This window comes from Mus caroli, chromosome 4, assembly GCF_900094665.2.
Source record: "Mus caroli chromosome 4, CAROLI_EIJ_v1.1, whole genome shotgun sequence".
Lineage (NCBI taxonomy): Eukaryota > Metazoa > Chordata > Mammalia > Rodentia > Muridae > Mus > Mus caroli.
In genome coordinates, this window is record NC_034573.1 from 124,164,796 (window position 1) to 124,174,862 (window position 10,067).

A 10,067-nucleotide genomic window follows, 5' to 3' on the forward strand; every position below is an offset into this window, starting at 1 on the left:
CTGGCACTCACTTTGTAGACCAGGCTGGCCTCGAACTCCGAAATCCGCCTGCCTCTGCCTCCCGAGTGCTGGGATTAAAGGCGTGCGCCACCACGCCCGGCTTATTGGTTTTTCGAGACAGGATTTCTCTGTGTAGCCCTGGCTGTCCTGGAACTCACTTTGTAGACCAGGCTGGCCTCGAACTCAGAAATCCGCATCTTCAAACTCAGCCCATCACAAGGCATGGGAAAGAAATGACAGTCTGGGGCATCCAAACCTCAGATAGAAATACAGGGATTCTGACTTTGTCCTGACCTCTCTTGCAGTTTTGCTGACTTCTCTTCCGGGTCCCCCGGCATGGCGATGGCAGTAGCCCAGAAGTTCAGCCAACTGCTGTCCAGCCTGTGGCACGTGGGCCAGAAGCCTCTGCAGCCAGAACCCGTGTTTACAGTGGACCGGGCCCAGGTGCCGCCACTCTTCTGGAAGCCGTACATCTATGCTGGTTACCGGCCGCTGCATCAGAACTGGTGTTTCTACTTCCGCACACTGTTTCAGCGGCACAATGAGGCTGTGAACGTGTGGACCCACCTCCTGGCGGCCCTGGCTCTGCTGCTGCGGCTGGTCGGCTTGGCGGCGAGTGTGGGCTTCCAGGAAGACCCTCACGCGCTGCCCCTCTTCTTCATCGTCATGGCCTCCTTCACCTACCTCTCCTTCAGTGCTGTGGCTCACCTCCTGCAGGCCAAGTCGGAGTTCTGGCATTACAGCTTCTTCTTCTTGGACTATGTGGGTGTGGCCGTGTACCAGTTTGGCAGTGCCCTGGCACACTTCTACTATGCCATAGAGCCGTCCTGGCATGACAAGGTGCAGGCTATTTTCCTGCCCACGGCTGCCTTCCTGGCCTGGCTTTCCTGCGCTGGCTCCTGCTACAACAAGTACAGCCAGAAGCCGGGTCTGCTGGGGCGCATTTTCCAGGAGGCGCCGTCGGCGCTGGCCTATGTGCTGGACATCAGCCCCGTGTTGCACCGCATCATAATGTCTCCCGTCCCTGCCGAGGAGGATCCCGCTCTTCTCTATCACAAATGCCAAGTGGTTTTCTTCCTTCTAGCTGCTGCCTTTTTCTCTACGGTTATGCCTGAGAGTTGGTTCCCCGGCAGCTGTCACATCTTTGGGCAGGGACACCAAGTTTTCCATGTCTTTTTGGTGCTGTGCACTCTGGCCCAGCTAGAGGCGGTGACACTGGATTATCAGGCCCGGAGGGACATCTATGAGCCTCTGCACTCCCGTTGGCCCCACAACTTCTCTGGTCTCTTCCTGCTCACGGTGGCCAGCAGCAGCCTCACTGCGCTCCTCCTCAGCCAGCTGGTGCGGCGCAAACTTCATCAGAAGACCAAGTGAAAGCTGAAAGCGGGTGGGTGGGAGCTGGCAGGGTAAGAGAAGGTGCTAGGGACAAAAGCCTGGACTTGGCTCCAGATCGGAACAAGGCCTGGTAAAGCTGATTCTATCTGGCAGGCCATGACTCCCTGCATATAAGCTCAATGGCCAAAGTGATGCTAGCCAGTCCTTGGGTCTGCAGATTGGCTGGGAGCTGTAGAGCCTTGCTCAGTTCCCTGGGAGGGGAAGAGATGAGGGACTCCTGACTGCCCCTCCCTTGCCGCCTATCAGAGCTAAGGGTTGGAGTTCAGCTTTGGTCACCACACTGGTTTGGGGTTTCCAGGTTGCTGGGCGAGAAGTAAGACTTAGGCCAGTGTCAAATTTGAGCCGAGAGGGAGTGGAAGTTTTAGCAGCCACCACCTACCAGAGCTCACTGGTGGAGGGAAAAGAAACAGGCCCAAAGATGGGTAGTGTTTTAACTTCACTGTGCCCTGCACCACAGCCTGGATTGCTGGGTTCCAGAGAGTCCCCAAAGATAAGAGATCCTTTTTCCTACCCACATCCCTGCATCACAGCCCAGCCAGAAAGCCTCACAGCTAGCATTGGCCTATATCTCTTGCACACTGTTTCCAGCTTCTCCCCACAACTCATTTACGATTTTGAGATATGTCTCCTTAGCTCACTGTTTCCTGGGGCTCCAGGCTTTAGAACCGTTAGGAGTTGTCAAGGAAAGCTCAAAGGGCCAGACTAGTCAGCACTGAGGGGCATTCCGAGCCTTGGGTTAGGAAGGGTGAGGAGGAGTTTGCAGGCTAAGCTTAGAAGGGCATTGCAGGCAAAGGGGACACCTGTACCGAGATGCGAGAGGCAGAGATGCAGGGAGTTAGGGGGGGCTAGAGGCAAGTTTGGTCCCTGGGGCTGGAGGCAAGGCTGGTCCCTGATATGCCCTAGATTCAATAAAATGACTATGATATTGCTTCCTCTTTGTTTCGACTCCTGTTCCAGGGAGGGGCCCTGTTCACAGGAGGTGGGGTTTTTGTTTTTTGGGTTTTTCTTGTTTGTTTTTTGCATGAAGCTGCAGGGTGCTGAAGGGGTGAATGTGGAGTCGTAGGGGTTCATGGTTCATTTTTACCAAAGGGTAGAACTGTTGTTGGGAATGCAGTGTGTGTGTGTGTGTGTGTGTGTGTGTGCGTGCATATGTGTAATTATATTCCTATCTGGCATTTTGAGGGATTAAAGATCAGCCAGGTTTGCCAGCCTGGGAAACAGAGAGATCCTGCCTGGAAGTAAAGAAAGGACTGGGAATTGCTCATGGAGAGCCTTGCACGAGACACTTCATTCAGTCCCCAGAACTGCAGATGAATAAGTAAACGGATAGGACATATCCTGCCACTTAGAATATATTCTAAGGGTTTTCGTGTAATACATATGAAATTCATATATAAAATTTATATAAAACCAGACATACGAAAAGTTACAAGAAATAAACACCCAGGGCTGGTGAGAGGGCTCAGTGGTTAAGAGTGTGCCCTGCCTTTCCAGGAGATCTGAGTTTGATTTCCAGCACACATATTGGGTGGCTCACAATCTCCTGTAACTCTAAATAATAATTACAAACTTTTAGTTCTGCTTTGAACCGACAGAGATCTGCCTGCCTCTGTCTCTCAAGTGTTTGCACTTAAGCCTCCCATGCCTGCTAGACAAGCACTCTAACAAATGAAGCTACAGCCTCATCCCTGGATTCCAATTTTGTTTCTTTTGTTTTTTTGAAACTGTTTCTCTGTCCTGGAACTTGCTCTGTAGACCAGGTTTGTCTTGTAACTCACAGAATCCACTGCCTCTGCTGGGATTAAAGGCCTGTGGTTCCACCACCCAATTCCTTGATTCAATTTTTTATTTCATGTTTTCAAAAATCTTCCATGCATTGGCTCAGTTACTCTTACATGCCAATTAGTGGCAACCCCTAGTGTCGGGTAATCAACCACAGGGTCAGCCTGGGACAAGAGGGTTTAGAGTGGGGTCTAGAGCCTGGCTCCACTGTTCCTGGAGGGGAGGCTCCGGAGTAAAACAGTGCAGTCTGAGACTGGAGAGATGGCTCAGCGGTTAAGAGCTCTGGTTGCTCTTGCAGAGGACCCTGATTTGATTCCTAGCTCCTATATGGTGACTCAGAAGAGCCTATAACTCTAGCTCCATCCTCGGGATCCGACTCTTCTCCATTTACACCTACGCTCATGCGCGCATGCCTACAGACACCCCCCAACATAATTCTTAAAAAATTATGCATAAATATATTTACATAAATATATCAACACATAATATATTAACATATTATACACTCACATATAGAGTATATGCATATATTTTATTTTATCACATGTATTCTATACATATACAATTATATAGTATAGTCACAAATTATATGAGTACATATTATATATGTGGATACATATTACATATTATAATATGTATTCATATATATATTTCTGAAAAAAAGTGCAGTCCTGCCAAACCAAACTTGGTGGTGACCTACACATGCAGAGGGTGCAGAGTCCACACAGGAATGAAGAGCAAGGCGGGAAGAGCTCCCGGGAACTGCCCGGCTTCCTTAGCGCACTGGGCGTGGTTAGGGGCGGGGCTTACGTCCGTAACGCCGGGCAGAGCCCCGCCTCCTCCAGTGGCGGGAGATCTGAACGCCGGTCGGCGCTAACGGCCGCTGCAGTGGCGCGCGGTTCGCGGCCGCCATGAGGCGTAGAGGGCCCGAGGAGGAGGCGTGTGGCGTGTGGTTGGACGCGGCGGCGCTGAAGAGGCGGAAGATGCAGGTGGGACGCCAATATTGAGGCGATACGCGGGCTTTGGGGGACGCCTGAAGGGAGGAGGTCGGCATAGAGAGAGGACGGGATTCGGGGCGACTGGCTGCTGAGGCCATTGAACTGGCGCCTCAGGCGTCCTGTGGTATGCTGGGAAGGGCTCCACGACTGGTCACCCACAGGGTGCGGTCTACCCAGCTTGCCAGAACCAGCAACGTGGAAAATGCAGATCGGGGATCTGGCCCAACAGTAAATGAGCATCCCTGGGGTGCTGGAGACTAATTGGGCTTTTAATACGCGTTGGCTGTGTCATTAATCTTTTTTTTTTTTTTTTTCCACTAGTGAAAGAGCGTTGAGTAAACCAGGTTCACCCAATTCGCTCATTACCAACAAGTGTTAGACAATCGCTTGTCTAGCATCTTACGCTGGCCGTTGTGTTTAGGGTTTTAGGTAATATTACCTTGTTTGGTCCAGCTATATGCTAGTATCAGTCCAATTACCTAGGCAGAACATGATATGTCCCCATAAGTAGTTTCAAGAGAAATATGACTTTTGGAGTTTAGAAAGATTGCTATTGATTTGAGACTATTAAAGCAGATTGAACGGTACAGGTGGAGATCTGAGATCTTAAATAGTTTGATTAGCCATCTAAAGAGCAGCTGTTAAACCATTTTTTGCTGATGAAAAATTGGAGATTTTTGGTTTGTTTTGTTTTGAGCCAGGGTTTTTTTCTGTTATGTAACTGGCTATTCTGGAACTCACTGTGTAGTCCTGGCTGTCCCTGAGCTCAGAGAGCTACCTGCTTCTGCTTCCCAAGTGCTGGGATTAAAGGCCACCATTGCCTGGCTGAAGTAATTTTTTTTTTTTTTTTGAGGGTAACAAATTTTCACATTTTTTTTCCTCTTAAGAACATTTTTGGAATAGGTAATATATCGATGTGTTTGGAAATGTAAACATATGGTCTGTGAGATATACTCCTGGCTTTGCCTGTAATTCACACACACACACACACACACACACACACACACATGTGTTTGGAAATGTAAACATATGGTCTGTGAGATATACTCCTGGCTTTGCCTGTAATTCACACACACACACACACACACACACGCACGCACGCACGCATCTTTTTCCTATTTACAAATAGTTGCATGCAATACACTGTTTGGCAATTTGTGTGTGTATATTTAGGTTTTTAAAATTATTTTAATGATATGTATGTATGTATGTATGTATGGGATATGTACAGGAGTACAGGTGCCCACGAAGGTCAGAGGTGTGAGAGACCCCCCTGAAGCTGGGGTTACAGGTAGTTGTAAGCCACCTGATATGGGTGCTGGGAATCGAACTCAGGTCCTCAGGAAGAGTCTTATGCGCTCTTAACCACTAAGCTATCTCTCCAGGCTGTCCCCACCTACCCCCGGATGTCTGTGTAGATGACTTTGGAGGGGAGCAGCAGTTGCACGCATTTGTGAGCTGTGTGATATGAGTACTGGTGTAAGACCCCCGAAGCTGGGCCCCGCTCAAGTCCCACGATGAGCTGGCCAGCACCCCAGTGATCCGAGAGAAAACCACACCTGAGAAAACCGCAAGAGGTTTTATTATCAGCTAGCTGAGGACAAAGTCCCTCCGCAGTGCAGGGCACAGAGCGGTGACAGTAGGGGGCTTTTAACAGCTAGCTGAGGAATTGGGAGGAGAGTTGGGAGGAGTTGGGAAGAGAGTTCTTCTCTTCCGGGTGTCCTTGGTGAAATTTACAAGGCAGGAGTGGGGAGTGAGTTCTTTCTGAATTTTTATCTCCAAGAGTCCTCGGCACAGGAAGGCAGGCATCTCTGGTTGTAAGGCACAGAAACAAAAAGGCTTTTTGCTGGCTATAGAGAACAAAGAGCTTCTTTCTGGCTGTATTTTTAGAGATCAGGGAAAACAAGCTTGGGGAATGTCCAGGGGGTTTACCTTCCAGGGAGAAACCCTCTAAGTCGGGGTCCCATACTGGGAACTGAACTTGGCTCCTCTAGATGGGCAGCAAGCTTTCTTAACCACTGAGCCATGGCTCCAGCCTGAAGCTTGGGTTTTGTTTTTTTTTTTTTCTTTCATATTTTGATTTTTATTATTCAGACCATATATTGAAGTATCACTTTTTAAAAAGTTTATAAAAAGGCTTAGTTGTAAACTGTCATAATAGATTTACAAAAAAATATATATGAAAGAACAAATTAAATATTAGAAATTATAGGAGTCGCTCCATTAAACTGCAGGATTCTTCTTTAATAGCCTTCAATGTAGCTTACTGGCAATCTTAAGAAACTGAAGAAGCTCATTCATGTTGTGGAAGCCCTAAAGGAAAGAACTGAGGAAGCTCATTGATAATTTTCACAGCTTCATTGTAAAGTTCAAGATCAAGCGATTACTATCTTCCTTGAACAGGGTGTAGGATGCACAGAGCGGTCGCCTTGGCTGTGACTTTTCCAACTACTTCTACAATCCCAGAGATGTCTTCGTCAAGTGGCTCCATCAATTCAATGGTTCCATTTTTTTCCTTTTCCATCTGAAAGAATAAACATTTTTCCAGTGGGATGAATCTTTTCCAGCTTCCCCACGAAGCACACAGGCCGGTCGATATACTGTGGTAACATGCTGGCGTTGACGCGCGCTTTGGGGAGCTCCATTATGTTCTCCATGATTCTGCCGCCAACACTCGCAACCCGCAGGAAAGCAGAAAATGATTGACGCCGCGCCAACCGAAGCTTGGGTTTTTAATTCTTGCCTCGTGAATCGGGTTTTCCTAGAGTTGCCTTCATGCCTTTGTAATTCAGTGACATGTATAGAATGTCGTTCATTGTAATATTACCATAGTTGGCTCAGGCTGCCGTAACAAGATACCATAGACTAGATGGCTTAAACAACAGAACTGGGGCTAGAGAGATGGCTCAGCGGTTAAGAGCACCAGCTGCTCTTCCAGAGGTCCTGAGTTCAATTCCCAGCAGCCACGTGGTGACTCACAACCATCTGTAATGAGATCTGATGCCCTCTTCTGGTGTGTCTGAATATAGCTACAGTGTACATATACATAAAATAAATAAGTAAATCTTTTAAAACAAAAAACCTCAGAATTGGTTTTCTTAGCTCTGAGGACTGCTAGTCTCGGGATCAGAGTGTCGTCATACTCCTGTTTTGGCGAGGATTCTCCTAGCTTGCAAACTGTGCTGAGGTGGCATTGTGATGTCTGTGTGGGTGCACGTGTGGAGGAGGAGAAACAGCAGGCTCTCTAGAGTCATCAGAGGCTCCCTCAATCTCATCCAATACTAACTACCTCCCAAGTCTCCATCTCTACATCCCACCTCACCGGGAGGTACTGTTTCAGTATGTGAACTCCGTAGCAGAGGGGTGTGTGTGTCTATCTGTCTGACTGTTTGTGTCTGTAGTCCCTAATTAATGAAAAGTTGTCTTCCATCTTATGCTATTTAAAACAGCTACTGAGCTGATGGCATGGGACTCAGAAGCCGGAGGCAGGAGGATTCCATGTTTGAGGCCATCTTGGTATGGCTGAGTTCAGGTCAGCTTGGACTATACAGGGAGACTGCCTTGGGGAGGAACAGCAACAGAATCACCACAAACCCAGCCTGGCCTGGTGCTCACCATGTAGACCAGGCTGGCCTTGAATTTTCCTTGATCTTCCTGCTGAGATGACAGGGCGTATGTAATAATTAAAGAAAACAATAAATGCTAGTGTTTCTCTGTGCTCTTGGAGCCGCCGAGAGCAAATTACAGTGGTTTGTAGACCGGAATGATAGCACAAGTCTCACAGCCCTAGGCTTGTGATTGGCATCTTGAGGGGACAGTGCCTCTTAACCTGTGGGGCCTGACCTCTGTGAGTAATGGTGTCACAGTGAATTGAGTCAGAGCATGTTTTAACTGGTTTTTGCCACCTGCGTTGTTTGCTGGGCTGCGGGAAAAAAATCCCACGCACTTGGTGAATGTGTACTTTCTTAACTATATTCTCATAAAACACTTCAAATACCAGACTGGAGCACTACAGTGTCTGGCAGACTGTAGAAACCTGCCTCTTCTAGAGTAGCCATCAGAGAGGCACATGGCACAGCTACTGGCCAGTGCTTTGGAAAACCTGTCTTCCCCCATCTTGGTCCTTGAGTAAAACTGTTACTTTGGAGAGAATGGGGGTGGCATATAGTTAGCCTCTATTGAGAGCGAGTTTCTGTCTAACCTGTTCTCACTGCCATGGGCATACAGCACTGGCCTCACTACATAGGTTTTGGTGCAGTGGATAGTGGGTATTTTCTTTTTTATGATTTAAGAACTATTTAACCAGGCATGGTAGCACAAGCCTGTAACCCCAGCGTTTAGGAAATGGAGACAGAAAAATCAAGAGTTCAAAGCCACTGGGCCACATGATAGACTCTCATTTTCATACATGCTTATAAAAATAAAACCAAACAGATAATAGTGAATTATCTTAAAGAGAATAGGCCTCATGGGCGGTAGTTACAGTTAACATTGATGTCCTTCAAGATGTGCACATAAGTAAAGCAGTGTCCCCTAACCGAGTGGGCGTGTGAAACCTCAGTGCTGAACCCTATAGAGTCTGTATTTTCCCATAGACAGAAACCTGTCATAAATTTGTGTTAAGGGTTTTTTTTTTGTTTTGTTTGTTTGTTTTTTGAGAGAGTATCTCTCTACACAGCTCTGGCTGTCCTGGAACTCACTATGTAGACCAGGTTGACCTTGAACTCACTTGTCTATTCTTCCTGAGTGCTGAGATTAAAGGCATGTACCACTATGTACAGCATTTATTAAGGTTTTTATTTTATAATTTTTTTATTTTGAAGCAGTGTCTCCCTATAGCCTTGGGTGTCCTGGAACTCATTGTGTAGATCAGGCTGGCCTCTCCCAAGTATTTGAATTCAGAGTGTATGCCACCTAAGGGCAAGATCTATTTTTAGTTCTGTATGGGTGTGCGGGTCTGTGTTGAAGTATGTGCGCATCGATGCAGGTGCCTTGAGGCCAGAGATCCTCTGGAGTGGTGTCAGAGGCAATTGTGAAGTACTCCGGTCCTCTGGACTACAAGTGCTCTTGACTGCTGAGTCATCTCTACAGCCCTTATTAAGACAGGGTCTCAGCCAGGCAGTGGTGGTGCAGGCCTTTAATCCCAGCCCTTAGGAGTCAGAGGCAGGCAAATCTCTGAGTTCAAGGCCAGCCTGGTCTACAGAGTGAGTTCCAGGACAGTCAGAGCTACACAGAGAAACCCTGTCTTGAACTTCCCCTCTCCCCCCAAAAAGCCAGGGCCTTGTGCATTGCAGGTTGTCCTTGAGCTCACATGCAGGCCAGGATGAGCTGAACTTCTGATCTCCCATCTCTGTCTTCTGGGGGCTGGATTTTAGGCATGGCCATTCTGCCCGATGTTATAATGTGCTAGAGCTCAAAATCAGAGCTTTGTGAATGCCAGATGAGCACTCCAACTGAAGTACATCCCCAGCCCTGAAGTTTTACCTTATGAAGAACAATAATAGAAACTAATAACAATATACTGGTGAACAGGGAACGCAGAGTGCACAGGGAAGCACACTGGCTGAAGATGGCTCACATCCTGGGAGAGGGATTGTGTAGAAACCCACTGCAGTAATCAGTGACAGATTGCAGCTTACCTTGTGTATTCTGTAGTTTCCAATAATACCTTAGACTAGAGCTGCCGGTAGAAAACTGAAACAAGGGGCTGGTGAGATGGCTCAGTGGGTAAGAGCACCCGACTGCTCTTCCGAAGGTCCAGAGTTCAATTCCCAGCAACCACATGGTGGCTCACAACCATCTGTAACGAGATCTGGCGCCCTCTTCTGGAGTGTCTGAAGACAGCTACAGTGTACTTACATATAATAAATAAATCTAAAACAAAAAAAAAAA

At 47.6% G+C, this 10,067-nt stretch overlaps 2 protein-coding genes and 1 pseudogene across 3 annotated transcripts in view; 2 read left to right on the plus strand and 1 right to left on the minus strand.

Moving 5' to 3' along the window:
• Positions 1–2,327, plus strand: part of Paqr7 (progestin and adipoQ receptor family member 7) — a 10,150-nt gene extending 7,823 nt beyond the window's left edge. For both annotated transcript variants that reach the window (XM_029476650.1, XM_021161436.2), the window contains exon 2: positions 306–2,327. In XM_029476650.1, coding sequence (XP_029332510.1) covers positions 337–1,374 — 1,038 coding nt within the window. In that variant the 5' untranslated portion in view covers positions 306–336 and the 3' untranslated portion in view covers positions 1,375–2,327. The remainder of the gene's footprint in view (positions 1–305) is intronic.
• A 1,669-nt stretch (positions 2,328–3,996) lies between these two features.
• The window catches only part of Aunip (aurora kinase A and ninein interacting protein), a 14,599-nt gene continuing 8,528 nt past the window's right edge, over positions 3,997–10,067 (plus strand). The window contains exon 1 of the mRNA XM_021160847.1: positions 3,997–4,166. Coding sequence (XP_021016506.1) covers positions 4,089–4,166 — 78 coding nt within the window. The 5' untranslated portion in view covers positions 3,997–4,088. The remainder of the gene's footprint in view (positions 4,167–10,067) is intronic.
• LOC110293078 lies at positions 6,459–6,972 on the minus strand (annotated as a pseudogene).